Genomic DNA, 27,332 nt, shown 5'->3' on the forward strand with positions numbered 1-27,332 from the left:
ATAGGATTATAGGTAAGAGTGGGTGTGGGTTGATAAGGGCAGGGTGTGTGTGTGTATGTGCATATAGAATTATATATGAGGGGGTGGTATGTCAAAATGCAGAGTAGGTAAAGGACAGGATGAACCTCAATCAAACACGTTTGATCATTTTAATAATTTATATTTAATAATTTAATTATTAATTTTAATTATTTAATAATTTAATGATTCATTTTGATTATTTATATTTGTGTAGGATATAAACCCATTACTAAAGATGTTGCAACTATCTTTTCTAGTTTGTATGTGGTCTTTTATTTTGTTAATGGTAGGATCTTGTTAACGTTACAAACTTTACTGGGTATTTTTTGTTTTCATTAAGAGGACTCTTCTTTCCTTTTAATGGTCATTTAAAAATATGACAATTTATACACAAAGAAAATTAAATTAAAATGTCCACAAACTCAACACCTAAGGATAATCACTTTAACAACTCAGTCTACAGTCCAGTTCTATAGAGGGAGAGATATGCAATAACACTGTACAGCCTACACACCTCTCTATAAAAGACTTAAATGCTCTCATATTCTATTAATGATAATATGAATAGGTTGCTTCCAAATTCATTCTATGAGACGACCATTACCCTGATACCAAAACCATACAAAGACACTACCAAAAAAAAAGTTAAAGGCCAATATCTCTGATGAATATAGATGCAAAAATGTTCTATACAGTATTAGCAAACTGAATTTATCAATATACAAAAAGGATCATTCACCCTTGATCAAATGTGATTTAGTCCAGTGATTCAAGGATGGTTTAATATTTGCAAATCAACGCGATACACCACATGAACAAAAGAAAGCATAAAACTCACATGATCATCTCAACAGGTGCAGAAAAAGCATTTGACAAAGTATAGCATCCATTCGTGATAAAAACTCACCAAAGTAGGTACAGAGGGAACATCTCAACATAATAAAAACTATTTATGACAAACAGCTAACAACATAGTCAATAAAAATAAATAAATAAATAAATAGGGCATGACGATGATTTAAAAGCTCAAGAACTCTTCAGGGAGGGCTGAACTGTGAAGTAAGGACTTTGGACAGACACAGAGGCATAAGAAGGACACCTATAAGTCCTGGATAGCTGCTCTAGATCCGAGAAGAAAAGACCAGAAAGGCGCAGGCAGTGGCCCTGAAGACAAACTGTTGAAATTTTGCCTGTGCAAGTCACTTCAGTCATGTCCAATGCTTTGCTACCACATGGACTGCAGCCCACCAGGCTCCTCTATCCATGGGATTCTCCAGGCAAGAATACTGCAATAGGTTGCCACACCCTCCTCCATGGGATCTTCCCGACCTAGGGACAGAACCTTCATCTCTTATGTCTCCTGCATTGGCAGGTGGGTTCTTTACCACTAGCACCACCTGGGAAGGAAATTTTCCCTAGATGTGCTTAAAAATCCCATGACATCCTACTTTAGGTTTGGCAATCCATGTTAAGTTCCCAGCCTCAAACTCAGAAATAGTTCTGTAACTCCTTGAGTGCAAAGGATACTCTCTTTCCCTTTAGACGGCAGTCAGTGATATACTGGTAAATGTTTAACAACTGGCTCTCCAAGAAAAAAAAATATGCACATATACACGCATATTAAATTATTACAAGCTTTACTGATATAGGACTTCCCCGGTGGCTCAGACGGTAAAGCATCTGTCTACAATGCGGGAGACCTGGGTTCGATCCCTGGGTCAGGAAGATCCCCTGGAGAAGGAAATGGCAATCCACTCCAGTACTATTGCCTGAAAAACCCCATGGACAAAGGAGCCTGGTAGGCTACAGTCCATGGGGTTGCAAAGAGTCGGACACGACTGAGCGACTTCACTTTCACTTACTGATGATATAAAGGATGTGCAGCATACAATTTATAAATAATAATGCAATATATAGTACATTTTATTGTCAATTTCATACAGCCACTTGATTCTCAAAGAATGTTTTTGTTAGTTTTACAAGATTCTTTTATCCATAGGAAACTTGTGATTGAAATGGACAATGATGGACAAAGTTGCAATAACACTTTCTCAATAAATGATTGCCAGTTCAGATATATGATTTACTGTTAAACAATCACCCTCAAAATGGGCTTCCCTGGTGGCTCAGTGGTAAAGAATCTGCCTGCTAATGCAGGAAACACAGGTTCAGTCCCTGGTTTGGGAAGATTCACTAGAGAAGGAAATAGCAATCCACTCCAGTACTCTTGCCTGGAAAACTCCATGGACAGAGAAGCCTGGTGGGCTACAGTCCATGAGGTCTCAAAGAGTCAGACACAGCCGACTACACACACACACACACACACACACACACACACACACACACACAAATTAGAGATTGGTGTTTTGTTTTGTTGCATGTCTACTCCAGACTTACAGTTAACACATGAAATTTTCTCCAACCTGCTGACTCCCAAGTTTAGAATAGATAAACAATAAAACAATAAACCAATCTCTTATTTGTAAGTATAAGTTGATATCCATGGAGTAAATATTCCCCCCATGGCCTATTTCAAGCTACTAATGGACAAAATATGATCAAGCCTGCAGTTGGAAATTAATGTCCAACCTTACCCCCATTACATAGTTTAAGTATAGAAAAATAATTAAGTGATGCATTGGGATTATTTAATAGCTTTGTTTTCAGTAAGCTAAAATTTTTAACTTATAATATTGGCAGTGTTTAACAATGGTCTGGAAAAATTCCTGAAGATTGGCTCTCTTTGGCCAACTCCCACACATTGCTGATGCAATACACAGCTCTGAAAGTCTTTGGAAGTCTCTGATGGGGGCAATGATTCTCAAACACTGGGCTATGTATACTGTTGCTGTTGACTCCTATCTGCCTTAGCTAAGGTAATATTTTCTAATACTGAAACACACCTGTTTCATAGAGGACCTCTCTGGGGCCAAAGGGAAAACTGCCTACATTGTCGAATATGTTTATTGTTGGTTACTGATTGCCAAGGATCAAGAGGGCAATGTGATGAATCTGCTTGTACAATTTATACTTCCTGATCATTCTCTTTGACCATCCAGCAAGGATATGCTCCTCTAAGAATCACGAGTTTCTGCATCTAAGACCTCACATCAAGATGCAGGTAAGTAGAGATATGTATGTGAGGTTAGTTCTGTAACACAACATTCTAATTCTACTGATTAAAAAAAATATGGAAGTTCCTAATCTATGAAATTCTATTAACTCATTGTTTTTGGCTGAGAATATGCCAAGTTTATAAAATATCTAAACACTCCTGGGGAGCTAAAATTTTTATAAAATATCATCTAAATGCTCTTTGGGAACTAAGATTTAAGAATGAAGCACAGAAATGAACAAATATAGTATACAAAATTATTTTTAAATAGAAAAATGTGTTCTCAATCTTGAGATTTTTAAAGGTATACAGAAATGACAATTGGATTTCTCCATTGAGAATATTAGCATAGACTAATAGAATATTAAGTTATATGCAGCTTTGGCTTTCAAGAGAATTTAGTTCTCCCAAATTTCCCTAATTTACCAAGAGAAAAGCTTTTTTTTTTTTTTTTTTTTGCTCTGAGAAAATTGGGTCTAAGTTAAAGTTATTTCTCCCGTTTTAATAAAATGAAAACAGTAGAAGTTGCTTCATAGAACAGTAATTCTAGTAGATTCATCAAAGAATGTCATGAATTGATGCTAAGATACATGTAGCACTTCTGATAATATGTTTTAGACTGAGATAATTAGATTGATTTTTCCATACAGAGTCTTAGACACTCGTGTATACATGCTCAGTCACTCAGTCATATCCAACTCTTTACAACCCCATTGACTGTAGCTTCCAGGTTCCTCCATCCATGGGATTATCCCTGCAAGAATACTGGAGTGGGTTGCCATTTCTTCCTCTTTCAAGGGATCTTCCCCACTCAAGGATTGAACCTGCATTTCTTTCAGCTCCTGCAGTAGCAGGCAGATTCTTTACCATTGAGCCACCTGGGAAGAAGCCACAGATACTTGACAAACTGATGCTTCTCAGTGTGTAAGAGCACTGATCCTTCGCTTACCATAATAGTAGTATCACAATTTGTGTTTTATCAGCAAAATACAGGCATGAGAATTAATTCACCCAGATTCCTTTTTCAGATTTGCCATTGATTTCCCATGATATGAAAACAGGCAAGTTACTTTCTGAGAAAAAAAAAAAAAAAATATATATATATATATATATAAAGTAAGAGTTTATTTTACTTTTAATTAAGAAATCCTCAATTTAAATATTATCATAACTGATTTATGTATAGGCTTCATACTAGTTTGGCTTTCTGGAAGTAGCTTCTCCACCTGGGTGCCTGGGAGTCAAAACGGGTCATTCTTCCTCCTCCAGAGCTCTAGTTTGAAATTTTCTTCTGTTTTTCCTCCCTACCAGTGCCACCTCCATACTAATAGAGCTGATGGAGACTCTACCCTCTACCCCTGCCTGGTTCTGGGTAGACTTAGTAACATCAGGACTGGGAGGATAACTGGGCAGAAAACAAGCCGGAGTGAGAGCTCCCCACCCCCTGCCTTGCTCTGCCCTGGCCCCAGGACTGGTTCTTTTCAGAAAAAATATTGAGGGTTATGAAGAACTTTTGAGGGGCTTGCCTAGGAACCAGTCACAAAATGACTTCTATAGGAAAATACATCCCAAGTTGCAAATACCCAGCTTCTAGAACACAATGTCTTTAAGAGTTGAGGACACCGAGTAATATATGAGTCCACCGTTCTTAGGAACACTCATCCTCAGGGAACTGAACGTAAGTGATTTTCCACCTGGGAATACAGCTCCACTACTTTATGATGTTGCTACCAACAATCATTTTTCCACAAACTTGGAGATCTGAGTTCTAAGGCATGATTTTTCAAATCATGAAGTGACAGATGCAGATTAAGAGTTAAACGAAAGCTGAGACCTTAATCCGGAAAAGGTTATTGCTCACTTCTTCCTGATATGTTAGACCTGTGATTAACTCAACTGTAGGAAATGGCAAAACAATGGCAGTTACTTAGCTAGAGGACTCCTTCCAGCACTTCTCTGACTGAGACATTTCTGGATGTCATATGCAGTACTTTATATTAACTTTTCTTCAGGGACAGAAAGTATCCATGTGCCTTTTGTCTTCCAAGTAGGAATATAGATGACTGGGGAGAGTACACCACAAAAGAACAAGACCCTCTATGAGAAGTATATTCAGATCAATTCACAATTTTAATTGGAAGAGCCAAATTTTTAAATCAGGCTAGGCAAGGCCTTCAAGAGCTTGAGCCATGTACCTTCTCTTTCCTCATCTGTAAAACAACAAGGTTGGGGAAGCTGATTACAAATGTTTCTGTGATTCCAATGACTTCCCCGAATGACTCTGATCCAGAGTCTGTCTAAAACCTCCTATACTGAGCCATCAAAAAGAACAAAATAATGCCATTTGCAGCAACATGGATGCACCTAGAGCTTATCATATTCAGTGAAGTAAGTCAGACAGAGACAGACAAATGTCATATGATATCATTTATATGTAGAATCTAAAATATGATACAAAGGAACTTATTTACAAAACAGACTCACAGATTTAGAAAACAAACTTATAGCTTAGAAAACAAACTTTATTTTTTTTTTTTCTACCAAAGGGGAAATATGGGGGGTGAGATAAATCAGGAGTTTTGGATTAGCACATACAAACAACTATATATAAAATAGATAAACAAGGTCCTACTGTATGGCACAGGGAACCATACTAAATTTCTTGTAATAAACCATCAGGGTAAATTTTATATGTGTGTGTGTGTGTGTGTGTGTGTGTATGTATATTTGTTGTTCAGTCGCTAAGTTGTATCAGACTTTTTTGCAACCCCATGGACTATAGACCACCAGGCTCCTCTGTCCATGGAATTTCCCAGGCAAGAATACTGGGGTAGGTTGCCATTTCCTTCTCCAGGGGATTTTCCTGACCCAGGGATCAAATTCATGTCTCCTGCATTGGCAGGTGGATTCTATACCACTGAGCCACCAGGGAAGCACATATATATGTGTATATGTGTGTATACATATAACACAATCACTTTGCTCTATACCAGAAACTAGCAACCAGCACCATATTGTAAATCAACTATACTTCAATTTAAAAAATAATTAATAAATGTAAACCTCCTACAGTGTGCTCTCTGACCCAAGCTACTGCCAGGACCCTCAGTCATTGTGGTATGGCTGAATAACTCCCACAGTCTTTTTCTAGGACTTAGCAAATTGTTAGGACAAATAGCACAGTATTCTAGCTCCCCAGACTGTCCAAACCAGTTAGGAATCCCTCTGCTAACTATACAGCTCAGATACTCTGTTGCTGAGTTTCTTTAAATTATGTGAGGATTTTATTGTCTGTATCTAGAGCTCTGTGATTTGAAGGCACAGGAATAAGATGAGTTCTTATCCCACTGGGGTTTTTATTTTGTTCAAAATTAAAACAGACCCAAGGAATGGCAAGGAATGGCTTCTCTAGATTACGTCTTTGATGATTTGTGTGGTCTTGCCGAAGGCTGATACTTATAAACTCTGCAGGGTTTTATACACCTAAATTCTTTTTTTGGCAGTTCCTCTTCTGCCCAAATTCCTCAAGAATCAGTACAATGCGGGGGAAAATGTAAGCTTGGTTTAGTATCTTTGTAGTTTGTTTACATTTTAGACACCAATGCTTTAGAGTTAAGTAAATCAGCTGGGCTCAAGAGCTGGTCTGTAACCTTGGGAAAGTTACCTATGCCTCAATTCCCTCATCTATAAAATGTGGGCAATTGCATCTCTTTTCCAAGGTGATTTTCTTGAAATGCATCTATAAGGAAGTACCCAGAACAACACTTGGCACATACAAAGAATCCAGTACAGCTGCTCTTTTCTCTCACTCTCTACCTTCACTGCTTCCACTGGAATGAATATCAAAACCATAAAAGTAAATTGCCTGTATTCAGGCAAAATTCTCTATTCTTATAGAATTCCTACTGAGTCTGTAGTTTTTCCTGAATGTTTTCAGGCTTGACAATACTCAGACATGATTAAAGGAACCCATGCTACATGAGTAACATTTAAAAGCTACCTTTGCATCCAGCTTTGTCATCACGGGCACACCCTCTGGCTACTACTATACAGGGCAGGACTGAAACCAGTAAGTCAGTTTCACAGTGTTCCTTTTGACCAGCTTATTGGGCAATGGGGAAGAGTCTGAGAACTCTATACATAGGATCCTACCCCAGAGAGGTCAGCATTCCTCAGGGTGATTCAGCTACCATTATCCATTAACTTCACCCTGAAATCATTTGTTAAAGCGCTATTCTCCCAGAGTCATAAACCAGAATCCTGGAGGGGTCTGCAACAGTGGTTGGCAACTCCTACACAAGGGACAAATCTACCCCACTTCCTGCTTTTATACACCTAGGACCTAATAATTGAAAAACTAAAATAAAGAATAGTATTTCTTGACATATGAAAATTATATGAGACACAAACTTTGGTGTCCATAAGTACAGTCGTACTGGAACAAAGCCACAGCCATTTATTTGTGTATTGGATGCCTGCATGGTACAGGAGCAGAACTGAGTAGTTGCCACAGAGACTGTAGAGCCCATAAAACCTATATACTTCCTGGTCCTTTACAAAGTTCGCTGCCCCCTGACATGGGGCACAGACACCGGGAGCCAGACAGCCGCAGAGTTCAGCTCTCGCTGCCTTCCACTTGCCCAAGTTCTCCCATCTCCTTTGTATGCTAACCAATGGATAATGAGGCTTTTATGAGGGTCAAACAAATGTATAAAGTGCTTAGAAGAGGGTCTGGTGCATATTAAGTACCATAGTAAAGTAATGCTCAAAATTCTCACAGCAATATGTGAACCGTGAACTTCCTGATGTTCAAGCTGGTTTTAGAAAAGGCAGAGGAACCAGAGATCAAATTGCCAACATCTGCTGGATCATGGAAAAAGCAAGAGAGTTCCAGAAAAACATCTATTTCTGCTTTATTGACTATGCCAAAGCCTTTGACTGTGTGGATCACAATAAACTGTGGAAAATTCTGAAAGAGATGGGAATACCAGACCACTTGACCTGCCTCTTGAGAAATTTGTATGCAGGACAGGAAGCAACAGTCAGAACTGGACATGGAACAACAGACTGGTTCCAAATAGGAAAAGGAGTTCGTCAAGGCTGTATATTGTCACCCTGTTTATTTAACTTCTATGCAGAGTACATCATGAGAAACACTGGACTGGAAGAAACACAAGCTGGAATCAAGATTGCCGGGAGAAATATCAATAACCTCAGATATGCAGATGACACCTCCCTTATGGCAGAAAGTGAAGAGGAACTAAAAAGCCTCTTGATGAAAGTGAGAGTGGAGAGTGAAAAAGTTGACTTAAAGCTCAACATTCAGAAAACAAAGATCATGGCATCCGATCCCATCTCTTCATGGGAAATAGGTGGGGAAACAGTGGAAACAGTGTCAGACTTTATTTTTCTGGACTCCAAAATCACTACAGATGGTGACTGCAGCCATGAAATTAAAAGACGCTTACTCCTTGGAAGGAAAGTTATGACCAACCTAGATAGCATGTTCAAAAGCAGAGACATTACTTTGCCAACAAAGGTTCATCTAGTCAAGGCTATGGTTTTTCCTGTGGTCATGTATGGATGTGAGAGTTGGACTGTGAAGAAGGCTGAGCGCCGAAGAATTGATGCTTTTGAACTGTGGTGTTGGAGAAGACTCTTGAGAGTCCCTTGGACTGCAAGGAGATCCAACCAGTCCATTCTGAAGGAGATCAGCCCTGGGATTTCTTTGGAAGGAATGATGCTAAAGCTGAAACTCCAGTACTTTGGCCACCTCATGCGAAGAGTTGACTCATTGGAAAAGACTCTGATGCTGGGAGGGATTGGGGGCTGGAGGAGAAGGGGACGACAGAGGATGAGATGGCTGGATGGCATCACTGACTTGATGGACGTGAGTCTCAGTGAACTCCGGGAGTTGGCGTTGGACAGGGAGGCTTGGCGTGCTGCGATTCATGGGGTCGCAAAGAGTCGGACACGACTGAGCGACTGATCTGATCTGATCTGATCTGATGGGTCTGTTACTATTCGCTGTCACAACTTTTTTCATAAACTAAAGCAGCAGCAGCATACCAGTTAGTTAGCAACAACTGTGAGAATTTATTTGTAGCCCTCCAATTACATTCAAGGGGCAGTAGGAAGGTATTAAAGACAACTGAAATAACAATGAGCATAGATGCTTATCCACAAAACTAGTTCTGCATTCTTAACAAATATTTTTTATGCTATATTTTTCTTTCAAACTTGAGTCTTAGAGAAGTTTACACTCACCTTTGAGTTCAGCCCTCATCATCTATTCCTTACAGTTGGAAGAAATAGACTTCAAAACAGAGACTAAGGAACAGAATAGAGCCCAGAAATAAATCCATGCATATATGGTCAACTGATCTTGGACAAGAATGCCAAAAGTACACAATGGAAAAAGGATGACCTCTTCAACAAATGGTCCTATTAAAACTGGATTAGTGCATGTGTGGGTGCTCAGTTGACTCTTTGTGACCCCATGGACTACAGCCCACCAGGCTCCTCTGCTCTGGGATTTCCCAGGCGGGAACACTGGAGTGGGTTGCCGTTTCCTTCTCCAGTGGATCTTCTTGATCCAGGGATTGAACCCACGTCTCCTGCACATCTCCTGCATTGCAGGTGGATTCATTTTTTTTTTTTTTAAACCACTGAGCCACTGGGGAAAATTGGACGCTTACATGCAAAAAAGTGATTATTGGACCCTATTTCACACCATACACAACAATCAACACAAAAATCAAAATGGAATAAAGACTTAAATATAGGATCTAAAACTGTAAAATTCTTAAAAGAAAACTTAAGGGAAAAGCTTTATGACATTAGCCTTGACATTGATTTCATGGCTATGACAGCAAAAGCACAAGCAACACAAACTAAATAAATAAGTAGGATTAAAAAGGTTCTGCACCTCAAAGAAACAACAGAATGAAAAGGCAACTCACAGAACAAGAGAAAATATTTGCAAGACATATATCTGACAAGAAGTTATTCTCTAAAATTTTAACAAAGAAGATATACAAATGCATAGCAGGTATATGAAAAAATGCTCAGTGTCACTAATTACCAGGGAAATGCAAATCAAAACCACGAGATATCACCTCATATCTGCCAAGATGGCTATCATTATAAAAAGAAAAAAAAAATAGACAATAAGTGTTGGCAAGTATGTGGAGAAATTGGAAATCCTGCACATTATTAGTGGGAACTAGAAATGGTGAGGCTGCCATGAAAACAGTGTGGAGTTTCCTCAAAAAATTAAAAATAGAATGACCATATGATCTAGCAACCCTACTTCTAGATATATATCCAAAAAAAAGTGCGAACAGAATCTCAAAGAGATATCTGCACCCATATTCACAGCAATATTATTCACCAATAACCAAGATGTGGCAGCAACCCAAATGTCTATCTATACATGAATGTTTTTCAATGTGGCATATATCACACAATGTGTTGTTATCCTGCCTTAAAAAAGGATATCCTATCATATTCTGCAATGTGGTTGAATTTCAAGTACACTATGCTAAGTCAATTACAAGAAGACAAATACTGCATAATTCTACTTATATGAGGCATTTAAAATAGTCAAACTCATAGAAACTGAAAGTAGAATGGTGGTTGCCAGGGCCTCTGAAGAGGAAATGGAGAGTTGTTTACTGGTAGAGATCTTCAGTCATGTGAGAGGAAAAGTTTTGGAGATCTGCTCTGCGGCACTGTGGATGCTTTTAACAATAGTGCACTGTACACTCGGGCAGGAAGATTTCAGGTTGTGTTTTTACTACAACAAAAATACTAGGGAAAAAATAAAACCTTCCATATAGGCCAAAGGACTCATATCTCTAATCTACCTTGACAATGACTGTGGTACTTGAAAATAGGAATCAACTTCCTGAATCAAACACAAAGCAAGTAATGTATAGTTGATTTTATATAGGACAACAGGAAATACTAGAATTTTTCTCACAATTCAGGACTTTCATTTTGAGGTTTGTGGGATCCAAAAGGAGAACTCGAGAGGGAAGTTTATACATGAGAGGAAAACAATGACCCTAGTGAGAACCCAGTCCACCACATGAGCAAGTCCTGTCCCACACACAGCAGGCGCTCCAATATTTGTTAAATGTCGATGACTCATTCAATTTTTCTGTGCAACCTCCATAGCAAATACTGTGAATCTTGCTTATTGTTACATTTCTTAAAACAATAAGAAATTGTTGAAAATTCAAAGAATTCTGCGTGATAGAAATTGCATGAAACAAAACCAAACCAGAAAATCTCACGTCTGAATTGCTTCAAACTGTTAAACTGGGTGAAAAACAAAGCTGTGATGTAAAGAAAACTGTTTCCTGAATCACCTGAGTGACACTCCAAGATCCAGCTCTCTTACCTTCCTGACAAGTGTGTTTTTTCACCAACACACTCTTTGCCTGCACTAAACTTTTCTTGCATAAAAAGTAGCTGGGTGATTTTGGAGACGGGATTGTTTTGCCTGAATCATCCAGATAATTGGAACAACTCAACTTATAAGAACAATCCGGCCGAGGCTGCCCTGCCCAGTAAGTGCCTGCTGTCCTCTTCAGTTCATATCCGAGTCACATCCAGCTTAACCTTGAGATGACCGTGTCGCCTAGGAAGGAAACACACCGTTATTGTTGAGTGAAATGGTCAACCGCAAACCGACGCTCCAAATGCGCTCAGGTCCTGAAATTCACTGCTGATGTCCAAAGACACTTTCGCAGCTTGGTTTTCCGACGTCTCCTTTCCCTGAGAGCATCTCAGAGCTGCCCTAAGGCATTTGGCCCCTTCCCCCAATACCACACTTTGCTTCCAGCCCCGTAGGCCTGTCCAATAAATTTGTTTAAAATACAAAACGTAGCAGAAGATGCTCGAACAGGAAGAGAAAAAGAACACCCGGCGAAACGGGTTGGTGTTGGAACGTGCCATTCGTTTTGAAGGGAGGAGAATCCCAGGTGTGAATTGCATCCCGCGTGTGAAGTCACTTACCAGACCTCGGGTTCTTCAGGGCCTGAAAAGAGAAAACACCAAAGACCGGGCGGAGGGCAGGAAGGGGCGGAGGCCGGGAGCGGAGCCTGGCGCGGGCGGCAACCTCAGGCGCGTACCCCGCGGCCCCGGGTGGTGCGGCCCTGGGCGGTCCCCGCGGGCAGGGGGGGAGGCGGGAGGTGCTGGGCTGCGGCGCAGAGTGCAGCATGGCGTATCCCGGGCATCCTGGCGCCGGCGGCGGCTACTACGCAGGCGGGGTGAGTACTGCTCGCGCGGGCTCGTGGCCTGGGCTCGATCCCTGGACGCCCGGGGCTCCGAGAAGCCACACGGGGCATCTCGGCCGGGGCGGCTCCCAGGCGCCCCCGCCCTGCCCGCTGCGTCGCCCAGCGCCCCCGCCGGCCGGCCTCGGTCTCCGGCGACCTCCTTCCTTCTGTCCCTTCTTCCCCCTGGGTTGCTGCTTGGGGCCGGGACGCGCGTAGGTTTGACCCAAGAAGCCCACCCTGTGCCTCCCGGATCCGCGGCGTGAAATCGTGCAACTGGGGTGTTGCCTTCAGCTTCGCCTTCCCTAAGAGCAACAGCCATTTTAATCTAGAATGGTCCTGCGATCCACTTCTCTCTCCTAAATTGAGAAAAACGGGGAAAGTCAGGGGAAGTCCGCTAGAGTCAGAGACTTCCGGGAGGAAGGCAGCCTGGCCCTGAGTCTGGGACGGGCATCCTTTTGGGAACTATTTCCTAAAAAGAATATTCCCTAGCCGTGACACACCTCACCCTCCCGAGGCTACACCTGTCTCCGAACGCTTTAAAAATACCATAAACGCTAGGGGAAAATATGTAAGACAATTCTGAGCCCTGCTGGTAAGTTGCATGGCCAGGTTGCATTCATCTCAGTAAACTGCAGGTTAATGGGGATTTGCAGAGGTTACTTCATTTATGCTGATGTCATTGTCAAGACAACTAATTTTGATCCTAGCTGCGGGTTTTTAAATTATAACTGGGGTGAGAATGGGAGAAAGGGGAGGAGTGATTTTACGTAGAGAGTTAAGGGAGGTGGGGGGGAGAGGAGCAAACGACTGACAGTGAACCTGACTTTGCACAAGGCACTCTATGGTGAAAGAATAAAACTTGGTCATCGGATTGATGCGTTTGTTCCTTGTCTTACAGTACGGAGGGGCTCCCGGAGGGCCTGCGTTTCCCGGGCAAACTCAGGATCCGCTGTATGGTTACTTTGCTGCTGTAGCTGGACAGGTTAGCTCTTCCCTTTAACATTAAAGGAATTTCAGAGTGTACATTTGTATTAACCTTTGTTACAGTCACACGGAAACACGACTATTCCTCTGGAAAAGAATTCCTTTGCTTCTGCTCAAGAAAAAAGAGAGAGAGAGAAGGAAGTTAGTGGGCAGTTATTTATTTTTGAATATTCAGAACAAACTTGGACAACGTGTTACCCATGCTTATGTTCAATTCAGAACTAAACTTGTGATTGAATTAGGGTCAGATTGAACACAATAAGCTAGTATAAATATGCTTTGAAGATATGTAAGGTAGAAAGATGTCTTTAGAACTGTGAATTGTCAGGGTCCAGACAGTGAATTTCCAGAGAAGAAATTCCAGGTCGAATCATGTAGTACCAGTAATTCTGTAGCCAGATTCTGAGGGACATTTTCTTTGCATTGAGTTTGACTGTTAATTACCCCCTTAGAAAATGGGTACTTCAGGTAAAAACCCACTAGCTTCAAAATAAGAAAGGTACTTTCTTCTTGCTATCAGGAAGTTAATCTTGTGGTCAGTTTATTTTTTCTTTGATGCTATTACTAGGTCAGCCCTTCCATGTCCTTGTTAGGTGTTGTGATCTATTGACCCAGAGAGAGAATTAAGGTCAACACCCCAAGACCTTTCACTTTACATTCTAGTTGTGTGACAAGTGGTAGTTCATCTTGGAGGAGGCCTTTTTCCTCAGCTACCAAGTCACTGTATATACCATACTGCTGTTATAATCCAACATGTTCAAAGAGGACGTTTGTGCTTATGAATTCAACCTAGCTTTCTTTTAATCAAAAGCTAGAAATAGCACAGTCTTAATGTGAAAATGCCTGTAGTCTATTATGGGATAAAAACGTGTGACCACCTTTTAGAACAGCACTGGAAGAAATACAGTTTGAGAAACTGAATGGAAAATTGAGTCTAAAACGGAAAGAGCTTCCCCTTAAGTATCTGCTTCACCTGTTAGTGATCAGTATCTTTGAAACCACAAGACACGGCAAAGCTCAAGTCTCTGCATTCTTAGATCGCCGGTACCAGGAGCCATGAAAGTGACCCCAGCTGCTTAGCTTTCAGCAGCCCTGGTCTGCAGCAGCATGTCCATCGTCTTTCACATTATTGATCCTGCCTGTCATCTAGATTGTATAATAGTCATGAACTTGAGGATTTAGGCATTTTATTTTAAAATCTTTAACGTGTTTCTAGTTCTGACCTAGGTCAGCCAGTGAATAGGCATGGAGAACTTGTCTTCCAGGTATAATTGTGATCTGAAAAAACATTCATCATATTCTAAGCAAAGGCGATCACAGAGGCTGCTTTTTGTGGGAACCAAACTTTTCATTTACTGATGTCATCTCTGTACCCAGCCCTCCACCCCCTCAACAGAAAAAAAAAAAGCTAGGACAAGTAATAGAACTTCTAATGAAATACATAAATAATTGTATTTTAAATTGCTTACTTTGGCAGTTTCCTAGTTCAGAGTGAGAGTAGTTAAGGATAGGAGCTAGTTGTATTCATATGTTTAAAAATATGTCTCACTGAATTCATCTTACTGTTTTATTAAGAAGAGTAACCTTATACTTTAGAAGTTATGCCAAGTCAATTCAGGAATCTATAGGAAATGACAAAAAGATATTGGTAATACCAAAGCATAGGTGTAAGCAGCTTTCAGACTTGGTAATTCTTATGTAATGATTGTTGCAAATAAAGCCTGAAATTGAATACCCACTTTACCTAGGTACTAAGAAAGGTATTTTTGGTATATGTCCTTAATTATCCATTTGTGGGAGAACCTTGAACAGTTTCCTTTCTTTCTGTAACTTATTGTTTGGGGAAGTAGAGTGAAGAAAAAGAATGCCTACTTTTGAAAGGCATCTATTAAAGTCTCATGCGTGATAATATTCATTTTCTTTATTATTAATGGTATACTGAATGCTGAATGTAAACAAAGAACTGGAAGGTACAAGTCACTCCTGTAAATCCTTTTCCTGTTTTTTTTTTTTTTTTCCAAAAGGATGGACAAATAGATGCTGATGAACTGCAAAGATGCCTGACACAGTCGGGCATTGCTGGAGGATACAAACGTGAGTTAGCAGCCCCAAAGTGTCTCGGAAATCTCTTGTGTTTCAGATGTCACTTGTGATTATTAAAGCCTTCAAGAAATCTGAGAGTTTCTGAAATGGCAAAGTTAAGAATTTCAGAAGCTGGATTTATTTCTTTTGTATTTCAAAATGCTCGTTTGAAGATAGTTCTTACTGAATCATCCCACACTACCCACCAGTTTAGTGGGTGTCTTGGATCTGGGTTCCGGGTGTCTGGAACCATTCACACCAATAAGACATGTGGCCTCCTCCTCAGAAAACGAGGTAAGGTGCTGAAATGAAATCCTCCAGGTCAGGTGTCATTAATGATAGGAGCTAACATTTGCTGCTCCCTGTTTGCCAGGAGCTTATTCTGGCTCGAACGTGGTGTCACTTAGGGCTTTCGGTGGCCGGTGCTTGGCACCTGGTCCCAGGGTGACCTGTTCTGCATCCCTAGTTCTGAGTAGTTGGTCCTACCCTCCCTTTTCACAAGTGCCCAGTCCCCCAGCCCTAGTCCTCAAGGAGCCAGGTATACACTCCTGCTCTCAGCTCCTGGCAGCATGAATGCTCACCTTGACATCTCCCAGCTCTTTGCTCTTTCTACATCAGGCTAAGTAAGACGTACCCTTCCTAATTTCTAAACTCTTTATACTAGTCCTTCTTCCCGCTGCCCCCTAGTTCCTCATAGACTTCCCCCTGTGCTTATACCCACTTCCTTCCTTTTGAATTCTGCACGAGCTGCAGAGAGGGAACTCTTACCAGAATGCTCATTCCTGGCAGGGGCCTTCTCATTATCCCACACATACCACATGCTTCCCTTCAAATCATATCTTTACCATGATAGAACAGCGTCTTGGCTGATATGCATGACCTACCACCTTCTTTGCCTGCTGTTAATTGAGACAGAATATCAAATTAAAGCCTCAACTTCTTGGTAAGTTGTGAATTAAAACATTCGAACTAGGGGATTTCCTGACAGTCTGGTGATTAGGGATCCAGGCTTTCACTGCGATAGACCCAGGTTCAATCCCTGTTTGGGGAAATAAGATTCCACAAGCCGTTCAGCATGGCCAAAAAACAGACAAGCAAACAAACAAAAAACCCACAAACTAGAATTCACACCTGTGGACCTGTAGTGGCCATTTTTGACTGTTTGACAGGGCATAGTTACTATGTGTTTCTCTTTTTTAAACTATCAGCATATCCATTTTTATTATCCTTTGTTTTATGAATTTAGTATCCAATCACTATTTCCTAGTTGTGGGAATTAAAATAGAAACCTTTTGGATTTCTGTTATTTACTCTGGTCCTACTGGTCCTACACAAAAGAAGCCCTTTTCTCCATTAGGGATTGTTTTGTTTTTTTTACACTATTGTAGGTAGTACATTTAAATTATTAACCTCAAGCAGTTGGGGCTGGTGAACAAAGGAGATCTAATAGCAGGGTTTCCACAAATTAGCTATGTCACAATACAGACTATTACTCTACTTCTGCTCGGTGGAAGAGGTGTGGCCAGTTTTAAAATCTAACAAAGTGGGCAGTGTATTCCTGTAGAGCAGTCCCTTTAGAAATTTCCTTTGAGAAAGCCACATTTAGTAATGACCTTAGATCACCGGGTTACCGAAAGGACATACCTATCACCTGAACTGTGTGATTAATCTGCTTGCTGTCATCTCGTTATGAAGGCTGTGCCTGCATGCTACGTTGCTTCAGTCGTGTCCGACCATTTGTGATCCTGTGGACTGAACCCGCCAGGCTTCTGTGTCCATACGATTTCCCAGGCAAGAATACTGGAGTGGGTTGCCATTTCCTTCTCCATGAGACTGTAATGACCCACAAAACCATCCTGTTTGTGAGTGTCAGAGTGAGTGTTGTAATGGAGAAGTTATGTAGCCATTGGTCTTTTTCAACCCAGCTTCCAAACCAAAAAGCACAGATGGGGACGTGGGAGACAGTAAAACCTATGGCATCTTCTTTTCTTGCCTGGAAAATGCCATAGACAGAGGAGCCTGGCAGGCTACAGTCCACGAGGCCACAAAAAGAAGAACACGACTGAGCACACACAGTGCATGGTATCCTAACCAGGTTAAGAGGGAGCAGTCACGCATAGAGGAGGTGTTGATGAGGGAAGTTGCTCTTTGAAATTATTTAAAATAGGCTTAGCATTATTTAAATTATTTAAATTTGCATTATTTAAAATAGGATTAGCATTAGTAAAAACTCTTTCTGGAGAAAAAAGAGAAATGAACAGGAGTTCTTCTCACCCAAACTAATAAGATGTCAGTGTTCTAACTCATCAGAACTGCCTGCCCAGAATAGTGAATTTTCTCCTTTGTTCCTGCCCATCTCAGTCCCTCCCTTCTCAGACCAGATTTCTGTTCTAACAAAGAACTCTAACCTGTCACTCTCTTCCTCTTAAAAATCCTGAGTAGCTCCATGGTGCCCATATAAAACAGAAGTTAGACAGCTTATTAGGAATTCAGTCCCCGATGCCCAGCTCCCCCAACACTTTCTCCCCGCTTCTTTGCCTGTCTGGACTTCACTGCTTCTTTCCTTGCTTGTGCAGGTCCCCGGCTTTACATGACTGTCTCCAGATATCCCAAATCTTTCCTGTCATTCACAACTTGGCTTAAATGTTACCTCTTCTATCAAGTCTTTGTTTCAACATGAAGGAGCCTCTCACACTTCAAGATCTGGTAGTTTTTGGTGTCTCCATTATGGCTTACCCTCTTCTACCCTGTAGGAAATGGCAGCCCACTCCAGTATTCTTGTCTGGAGAATCCCATGGACAGAGGACCCTGGCAGGCTACAGTTCATGGGGTGGCAAGAGTCGGACATGACTTAGCAACTAAACCACCACCACCCTGTGCACAAGACTTCAAACGGTCAGCCAGGGCAGGATCCAGTTTCACAGTTGTTACCTCCAGTGTCCCTGGTATCCTGAGCCCTGCACACCAGGAGTACTTAATAGGCATTTGATGAATTAATGAGTATGGGAGACTTCCTAAAATGGAAAAAAAAAATACATATATACCCTTATTTGTATTTTGACTTAAGAAAGATTGGTATTTACCTAAGGGATTATACATTACTTCTAATTATCAGTGTAAATCAGAAGTGTCCATTTAAACTAATGCCTGATTCCCATGGTCAGATTCTGATCTAATCGTTCTGTGGTGATGCTAACTATACTTTAACAAAAGTTGTTAAGAGAGTAGATCTTAAAAGTTCTCACCACATGCATCAAAGGTAGCTATGTGAGATGATACATATGGTAATTAACCTTACAGTCATTATATACATTCATCAAACCATTACATTGTACACCTTAAACTTACACAATGTTGTATGCCAATCATATCTTAGTAAAGCTAAAAAATTAATAATTATTGTTCTGTAGTATAGCCCAGATATCAGGGTCTTTTAAAGCTTTTGGGTGATTCTTGTAAGTGCTCAGGATTGAAAACCTCTGGTCTAGACTAGAGAGACTTCATACCTCCACACAACTTAAAAACACAACAAAGAATCAAGCAACTCTTTTTAAAGTGTTAAAAAAAAGTGTTGCCTTTTCTCACCTCCAAGAATTATCTCTGTGGATCAGATGGAGATTAAGGGACCAAAACAGAGAAACAGTCTCCAACCTTTTGTTTCAGGGTTCTAAGCTATGCCAAACACATGAATCTATTAAAAGTAGGAAACCTGTAGTTTGTAACATTTGGAAACATTACAGCAATAAGAGTTAGCCTAGTGTTTTAAGTTCACTTTGGTTAAAGATTCAAATGAAGCTGGTAACAGCGGTAAATAATGTTAACTCTGTGTACATGTCAACAGCCTTGTGGAATTCATGCTGGCCTTGCCCACATGAGCCTTGTCCCTTCCTCCTCCTAGCTTTACAGCTTCTTTGAACCTAAGACTACTCCCTCAGTCTTGGTAAGACGCAAGGAATTCTTTATTTTTAATTTGTTGCTACTCAGGTAGAGTACTATTAGGCCATAAACCAACAAGTGTGTTCTAGTTTGGTTGTCTAAGTGAGGCGTGGAAATACCCTCAGATCACCCTTGAGCCCTGAGTAAACTGAAAAGGCTTCTGAACAATGGCTTTCACTGAGTGGGTCATCCGGTCTTAGCCCAGAATGCTCTCCTTTGACTCACAATTCTAGCAAGCATATTTATTGTCTATAAAAAGAGGCCATAGGCAATTTGGGGGAGGAGGTGACCATTCAATGTCTGACATTAAAGGGAAAAGAAAGAGAAACAAATGATCTACACAGAGCTAGCAAAACCAACTAAAGTCAACTGTGCGTAGGAACAAAGCAACTGGATCCACCCATTCACTGTGGTGGATATAATACATTGTGGTTCATTATGGTGGATTGAACTCACTATATAACAGTTTCAAAGGCGAAAAAGAGTATAATACCTTTTATAAACTATGTTATAGGAAACTGTAAGCCTCAGAGAAGGCAATGGCACCCCACTCCAGTACTTTTGCCTGGAAAATCCCATGGACGGAAGAGCCTGGTAGGCTGCAGTCCATGGGGTCGCTAAGAGTCGGACACGACTGAGCAACTTCACTTTCACTTTTCACTTTCATGCATTGGAGAAGGAAATGGCAACCCACTCCAGTGTTCTTGCCTGGAGAATCCCAGAGACGGGGAACCCTGGCGGGCTGCTGTCTATGGGGTCGCACAAAGTCGGACACGACTGAAGTGATGCAGCAGCAGCATGCAAAAATACAGATAATTATACAGTGAACTCCTCCGTACCCATCCGTCAGCATCAACAGTTATCAATGTGTTGCTCTTCTTGTTTTATCTATAAACCTACCCATTTTCTTTTAAAGCAGATTCCAGATCTCTTAACATTATTCTACCTACTGATAACTTCAGTGCATATTTTTCTTAAAGATAAGAACACTTTTATCCCCCAACTTAAAAGCCATGAATCACACCTAAAAATATTAACAGTACTAGGCCATACTTTTTTTTTTTAATTTTATTTTATTTTTAAACTTTACATAATTGTATTAGTTTTGCCAAATCTCAAAATGAATCCGTCACAGGTATACATGTGCTCCCCATCCTGAACCCTCCTCCCTCCTAGGCCATACTTTTTTTTAAAAAAAGATTTCTATTAAATTTTTTAAAATCAAATTTGGGTTCTGGAAGTTCTATCTAGAAAATAAGCCTACTTCAAAGCTCCATGAATTTAGTTTTACATAAATTGAGCAGCATGTAAGAATAAAAGTGTATAAATAATCACATTCCTATTACTTTGAATGTATCCAACATAATGTGAATTTTTGAAATCATATTAATATGTATGTGCTTTTCTTGATTTAACAGCTTTTAACCTGGAGACTTGCCGGCTTATGGTTTCAATGCTGGATGTATCCTTTACCTTGATGGCAGTCTAGAGTATTTTTTTCTGAATTAAAAAAAAAAAAAAAAACCTTGAAGGAATTTGTCTAAGAACTAATATTCAGTAAACACAAAGTGAAAAATGACCACAGAAAAGTTTTCCAAAATCATTAGCTTTTAAGATGTCACTTGGTGTGCAAAAGGAAGGAAGTTTAATAAGCAGAACATTTGTTATTTAAGAATTTGAGGAAGCATCATAAACAAACAAGTATAGAAACCAGAGCAGTCAAGGCAGCTTTTTTGCTGTGACATTGATTACCCTGCATGAGTCACACTGACCTTCAAGCAATGGGATTTTTCGTATCATGGTTGTTGGACTAGTTTAGTTACTGCTGATGGTATGGTGCCTTCATCCCACCTCATTTTCCAAAAGTGAAAACAGTGGGTCTGGAAGGCCTTGCCTTGGGAATATCAGGGCTAAAGAGGACCCTGGACAGAAGGGTAAGCAGCATAGCCTGGACCACCCGGAAAGTGCAGACCACTTTGGTTGTTACCGGTAGCTCACATGGCCTTTTAATTTCCTTGTAGTCACGCGTATAGATGATCTCTTTCCCTCACGGAAAATACGTACTCAGAGCTTTTTCTCCATAGGCCTTTATTTTTATATCATAAAAATAAAATATATACAAAAAGAGTATCTTTTTGTCCTGTCATGCCCAAAAGAATGTACTTTTTTTTTTCAGCAGAAAGAACATTAAATTCCCTTATCCTTGATCTTTGATTTAATCATTAGAAAATGTTGCAAAATAAAGATGCTCTAATCCTTGATTACAGTTCAGAGAGACATGTCAGGCACAATGGGTTTCAATGAATTTAAAGAACTCTGGGCTGTACTGAATGGCTGGAGACAACACTTTATCAGTTTCGACAGTGATAGGAGTGGAACAGTGGATCCCCAAGAATTGCAGAAGGCCCTGACAACAATGGGTGGGTATGACTGATTCCATCTCTGTTCACTAGTAGCTTTTTGGTTTTGTTTTTTTGTTTAATTTATAAAACTAAGTACTATGTTTCTATTTATAGAAATAGCACCTATCCATAATTTAAATGAGCCCTCTCCTAAAAAATTGGGCTTAAAATTATTTTTAATGTTTTTCTTTTAATCCTTGAAATTGGAATTTTTTTTCTTTTTCTTTTTTTGCTGGATGCTTTTTCTTCCTTTCAGGATTTAGGTTGAGTCCCCAGGCTGTGAATTCAATTGCAAAACGATACAGTACCAATGGAAAGATCACCTTCGATGATTACATCGCCTGTTGTGTCAAGCTGCGAGCTCTAACAGGTGTGTGCTTTGAGATTGCTATTAGCAGGCCTGGCAAATAATTCTGTTTCCTCAGAAATTTTTCCCACATATTAAGTAACCTGCTGTTAAAATGATCCTAACTAAATTCCCTGGCAGTCCAGTGGTTAGGACGGTGCTTTTACTGCCAGGACCTGGGTTTAAGCCTTGGTCAGGGAACTAAGACCTGGAGAGCTGAGCGGCTCAGGAGGGAAGAAAGAAATCCTAACTAAACTTTACTTTAGTGTTCTATAACATAAGTGTACCAAACTAATTGGGAAATTTTTGGTTAGAGTATGAGCAGTATTCTGTGATTTCTCCCTAGAACGTGAACTACTTGAAAAAAGTGAAATTACCCATCAGTAGCCCTCCTTCCTAATTACTCCTGTTGGAGAGTAATTTAAAGTGGTGGTCTGTGTTTCAGATGTCCTTCTCAAATGAGGCTGTATCAGTAATCTCTACTTTTCTCTCTCCTCTTTTTCTTTCCTTTGTATGTTTTTTCCTGTTCCATTCCTTTCTTTAGTTCTTTTACCCTTTTTAATGTATGGTTTTATAATTTTTTTGCATCCTGACAAATTTGAGGGCAGATTCTTTTTTTTTCTAAGTAAATCCTTTTCACTTAGTAGGACAAAGCTCAAATGGATGGAGTACTTGATCATAGCTGTTTGTCATATTAAGGACACCATCCATCTGTGTGTGTGCACTCAGTCATGTCTAACTCTTTGTGACACTATGGACTGTAGTCTACTAGGCTTCTCTGTCCGTGGGATTCTCCAGGCAAGAAAACTGGAGTGGGTTGCCATTCCCTCCTCCAGGGGTTCTTCCCAATCCGGGAATCAAACCTGCGTCTCCTGCATTGCAGGTGGTTATGGCTGAGCCACTGGAGAAGCATCTGTTTCTTAACATATCTTTGTTAAAAAGTCTGAAATTCTGTACTTCCATCACAATTAAGGAATGGCCTCAGAAGTTGTGCAGCTTTTACTGACTTTGGGATAAGGCCTTTTCTTCCAACTCCAGGTTGGGAAAGACAGTTGGCCAACTTCTGCTTGCTGTGTTACTTGGCTGCATATTAAATTTATTCATATTGCTACAGTTGACTTCTTTGCTTTGGCCTTTTGTCTCTGTTGGTTGGTTATACAATTTGTTACTACATTTGAAACTCAGTGCTAACAATTAACTATTATGATTTCAGATGTTCTAAAAAAGCTAATAAATTTTACTGTTGGGTTTTACAGACAGCTTTCGAAGACGGGATACTGCTCAGCAAGGTGTAGTGAATTTCCCATATGATGATGTAAGTCTGAGTAAATTCGTAACTGAGTAAAAGAGATGTACAGCAATTGGGCATCCCTTTGAAGCTGGCTCTTTAGAGCATCTTAAGGATCCCAGAGCAGTTAAGGCTTACATGATCAGGAGTCACCATCCAAAATTTATTAATGTCATTTATTTGTCTTATCCATTGACCACTGTTTGTTGCATTAAACAACCGAGGTCAAGGCCCAGCTTTTCTCACTGATTGGCTGGATCACTTAGGCAGGTTTTTCATTGCTCAGAGACTATTTGAGGAAAGAATAATAATGCTGTCTTCACTAGACTGTTGTGAGATTTCAATAAGAAATGTCCTTGAAAAACACTACCACGCAGATGTTACATCTACTTTTGTCTCCTTTACATAAATCACCTCTGTCATTGAGAAATAACTTGCATGGATCGAAGCTGCACTTGGCACATTTGTGTTCTTCATTGAGGACAAAAGGCACAAACTTAAGTCATAATTTAAAACTGTATTTACTGTACAGCCACACTAAATGCGTCAGGATACAGACACATAACCAGTGTGAGCATAACCACGTGCTATCTTTGTTGGCCTTGGTTGGATAGACACAGCACAGGTGGGGAGATGTTTGGGTGCATCTCCAGTTTTTGTTCAGCCATTGATAAACCACTTTTAGAATGGACATCACTGTGATAACTAAAAGGTTTCTCCATTTCAAAATACGAACATGCACATATTTTCGGTTTAGCAGCAGCTGCAGTTACGAGTACACTTTTAAAAGGCTGTTGCGTAAATATATTTACTTCTTTTGCTTAAAGGTGTATTCCCTCAGTGTGCATTAACTTCTCAGGTAACAGTCCCGCTTTATTTCCAAGGATGGAGAGGCAGCCTGTGGGGTGGAAAGTGCACAGGCTACGGCCTCTCGCGGGGCCACTTAAAGGACGTCTATCTGAATGTCCTGACCAAGTTCCCTTTTCCCTGAAAGAGGGAGCGTCAGCTGGTCCTTGCAGGAATGCTGTAGGAATTAGCAGTGTCTAGGGCCTCGCTGGTGGGGGAAGAAAGCCAAAGAAAACTGAGAACAGGAGCAGAAATTATTGCTGTGTGTTTGATAGTGAAGCAAACTTCACAGCAAAGAACTGGTGCTTGCACACTCAGGTTTCTGAATTACTGGAGAAGGACCAGAGATTCTGTTTTTGTCACGCTTTTCTGAACAGTTTCTGTCCATATACTGACACACATGAATATTTTAATTCAGCAGATTTTAAAGGAATAAACTATTTTAAAGGCAGTCTGGTAGAATAGTGGGGTGAGACTGCAGCTCTGAAGTTCCCATGGGCCAGAACAGTATAAATTCCACTGTTATTTATATTGTGAGTAGGTGCCTTTGATCATGATCACATTTAGAGTGAGATATTAATTTGGAATTTAAATAATTCTTTATGCATTAAGGTAGCATCAGCTTCCTATAAGAAGGTTTGATGTGAGGAAACCCTCTGGATTTCATATCAGGGTGCTTCAAGAAATGAACCTTTCCATCCATCATTTACTCTTATTTTTAAAACTATTTTTTTTTAACTCACAGTTTAAATGAGTACGAAAATGGAAGCTGCGTAAAAATAAGCAGGGGTGTATTCCATGTTCTGGGGTCTGCAGTGTAACACTGGTTTCTCTCTTGCAGTTCATCCAATGTGTCATGAGTGTTTAAATCAGGAGCAAGCTGTATGAACATAATCCACATTCCGACTGGAGTTCTCCTTTGCTCTTTGCCCTCAGCAATTGTGTGCAGACTTACACAGCCACTTTTCCTTAACAGCTCTTGTAAAGGTTTATTACTTTATGTATAACTGAAGTTTTTGTTTTGATAATAAATGCTTTGAGATGATACTATCATAAGATCCAGTCTGTTAAACACCATTTAGAACTTCCTTGAGCCACTGTCAGTCAAGCCTCATTTTCTTGTTAAGCCTCTTTTATGTAAATTCAGGTGTGCCAGTTGTTTAAGGCACATGATGTATTTTTCATTGTAAGATACTAAAACCTTTTCATCAGACTACAACTGTTGTCTCCCCTTTTTTAGAAGGGCTTTTACATCAGAGTGAAAGCTTTATACGTGGAGTATTCTTATGTAAATGGTTTATACCCACTTGGATACCAAAAAAAACCCACAAAAAACCTGGTGATCCATATCAGGATTCTCCTTGGTAGAAACTTAACACAGGCTTTAAGGATTATAGATACTTTGATGGCTCTATGAATAGACACACTTAAAAAGCTGTTGAAGGGAATATCCTGGCTAGGAAAAGTCCTAATCAGGGTTAGGACTCCATGATTCCACTGAAGGGGGCACAGGTTCAACTCCTGGTTGGAAACCAAGCCATGTGGCCAAAAAAACCCTGTTGAATAATGTAAGTGGCAAATACTATCTGTCACTAACCTCCGCCTTGTCATTATCCATGCAGACCTGTGTTCTGTACTGTACTTGGTCGCTCAGTCATGTCCAACTCTGCAACCCCATGGACTGCAGCCCACCAGGCTCCTCTGTCCATGGGGATTCTCCAGACAAGAATCCTGGAGTGGGTTGCCATGCCCTCCTCCAGGGGATCTTCCCAACCCAGGGATTGAACTTGGGTCTCCCCCTTTGCAGGCAGATTCTTTACCGTTTGAGCCACCAGAGAAGCCCAAGAACACTGGAGTGGGTAGCCCATCCCTTCTCCAGGGGATCCTCCCAACCCAGGAATCAATCCAGGGTCTTCTGCATTTCAGGCGGATTCTTTACCAGCTGAGCTACCAGGGAAGCCCATAACTATAGTTAAAAATCTTGTACATTATGAGCCACATATTTAACTATGTTAAAAAAAAAACTGATAGAAAGAGACTAAAAGAATATATGAAAATATTAATTGTGGGGATTTTTTGGCTAATGGGATTCTAGGTGACTTTAATTCCTTTAGTGCATGTCAGTATTTGCCAGGTTTTCTATAATGCGTGCACTTAGCTTTTACAATCAGAAGATGCTAATTTTTAAAACAGTGATACATCTATTTTGATACGCCATGTGTTCACACATATTTAACAATTCACACATTAGAAAGACTGGAAAGAGTATATGAAAATGTTGATGTGACTTCCCCTGGAAATCAGAATCATGAGTTCATTTTCCTTCTTCCTACTACTTTTCCAAATATTAAGGCAATGGCACCCCACTCCAGTACTCTTGCCTGGGAAGTCCCATGGACGGAGGAGCCTGGTAGGCTGCAGTCCATGGGGTCTCTAAGAGTCCGATATGGCTGAGCGACTTCACTTTCACTTTTCACTTTGATGCATTGGAGAAGGAAATGGCAACCCACTCCAGTGTTCTGGCCTGGAGAATCCCAGGGATGGGGGAGCCTGATGGTCTGCCGTCTATGGGGTCGCATAGCGTCAGACATGACTGAAGCGACTTAGCAGCAGCAGCAAGTATTGATATTACATTTATATTAATAGTAAACTTTTTTTTTTTTAATTTTAAGTCATGTGCTTTTAAGTAAGATCTGAATTCTAATGCTGGCTATGCCTCTTACTAGATAGGTGGTTTGATCATTTTCGATCATCTCAGAGCCTTAATTTCCCCATTTTTGGAAACAACGTAGTACTTACCTCATGAAGTAGTTGAATATGAAATGAATGTGAAAAAGTGTTGGCATAATAAGCATCAAAACCTTTGTGTTTCTTAAATTTAAAGGTGGACTGGTTTATTCTTTCTAGCAAGAGTCTAACAGACAAAACAAGTTAGTCTCCCTGCCAGCAGTTCAGCTCTCAGTTTAGAGAATTACCATTCAGATGATCAATTGTCAATGGATGAAAAAATAAAAGATTTTCTAATCAT

The 27,332-nt window shown here is 40.3% G+C and overlaps 1 protein-coding gene across 2 annotated transcripts; it reads left to right on the plus strand.

Annotated features, from left to right (window-relative positions):
- The first annotated feature begins 3,060 nt into the window (after window positions 1-3,060).
- On the plus strand, window positions 3,061-27,332 carry SRI (sorcin). Of its 2 annotated transcripts, none has more exons than XM_027539324.1 (8): window positions 3,061-3,142; window positions 13,319-13,402; window positions 15,429-15,498; window positions 20,841-20,884; window positions 21,695-21,842; window positions 22,081-22,194; window positions 23,427-23,485; window positions 25,146-25,518. In XM_027539324.1, the coding sequence occupies exons 1-8, from the start codon at window positions 3,137-3,139 to the stop codon at window positions 25,170-25,172; spliced, it is 552 nt and encodes a 183-aa protein (XP_027395125.1). In that variant the 5' UTR covers window positions 3,061-3,136; the 3' UTR covers window positions 25,173-25,518. The 2 variants fall into 2 exon arrangements, with proteins under 2 accessions (XP_027395125.1, XP_027395124.1); XM_027539323.1 differs by lacking the exon at window positions 3,061-3,142 and adding an exon at window positions 12,317-12,414 and having other exon boundaries at window positions 25,146-27,332.

The sequence above is a fragment of the Bos indicus x Bos taurus genome, chromosome 4 (assembly GCF_003369695.1).
Source record: "Bos indicus x Bos taurus breed Angus x Brahman F1 hybrid chromosome 4, Bos_hybrid_MaternalHap_v2.0, whole genome shotgun sequence".
NCBI lineage: Eukaryota > Metazoa > Chordata > Mammalia > Artiodactyla > Bovidae > Bos > Bos indicus x Bos taurus.

Excerpts from the sequence above, each read along its gene's own strand:
- SRI (XM_027539323.1), top strand. The coding sequence starts at position 12,364 with ATGGCGTATCCCGGGCATCCTGGCGCCGGCGGCGGCTACTACGCAGGC. Across the intron at positions 21,843-22,080 it reads GAAGGCCCTGACAACAATGG|GATTTAGGTTGAGTCCCCAG; the intron begins GTGGGTATGACT and ends TCTTCCTTTCAG. Across the intron at positions 23,486-25,145 it reads TGAATTTCCCATATGATGAT|TTCATCCAATGTGTCATGAG; the intron begins GTAAGTCTGAGT and ends TCTCTCTTGCAG.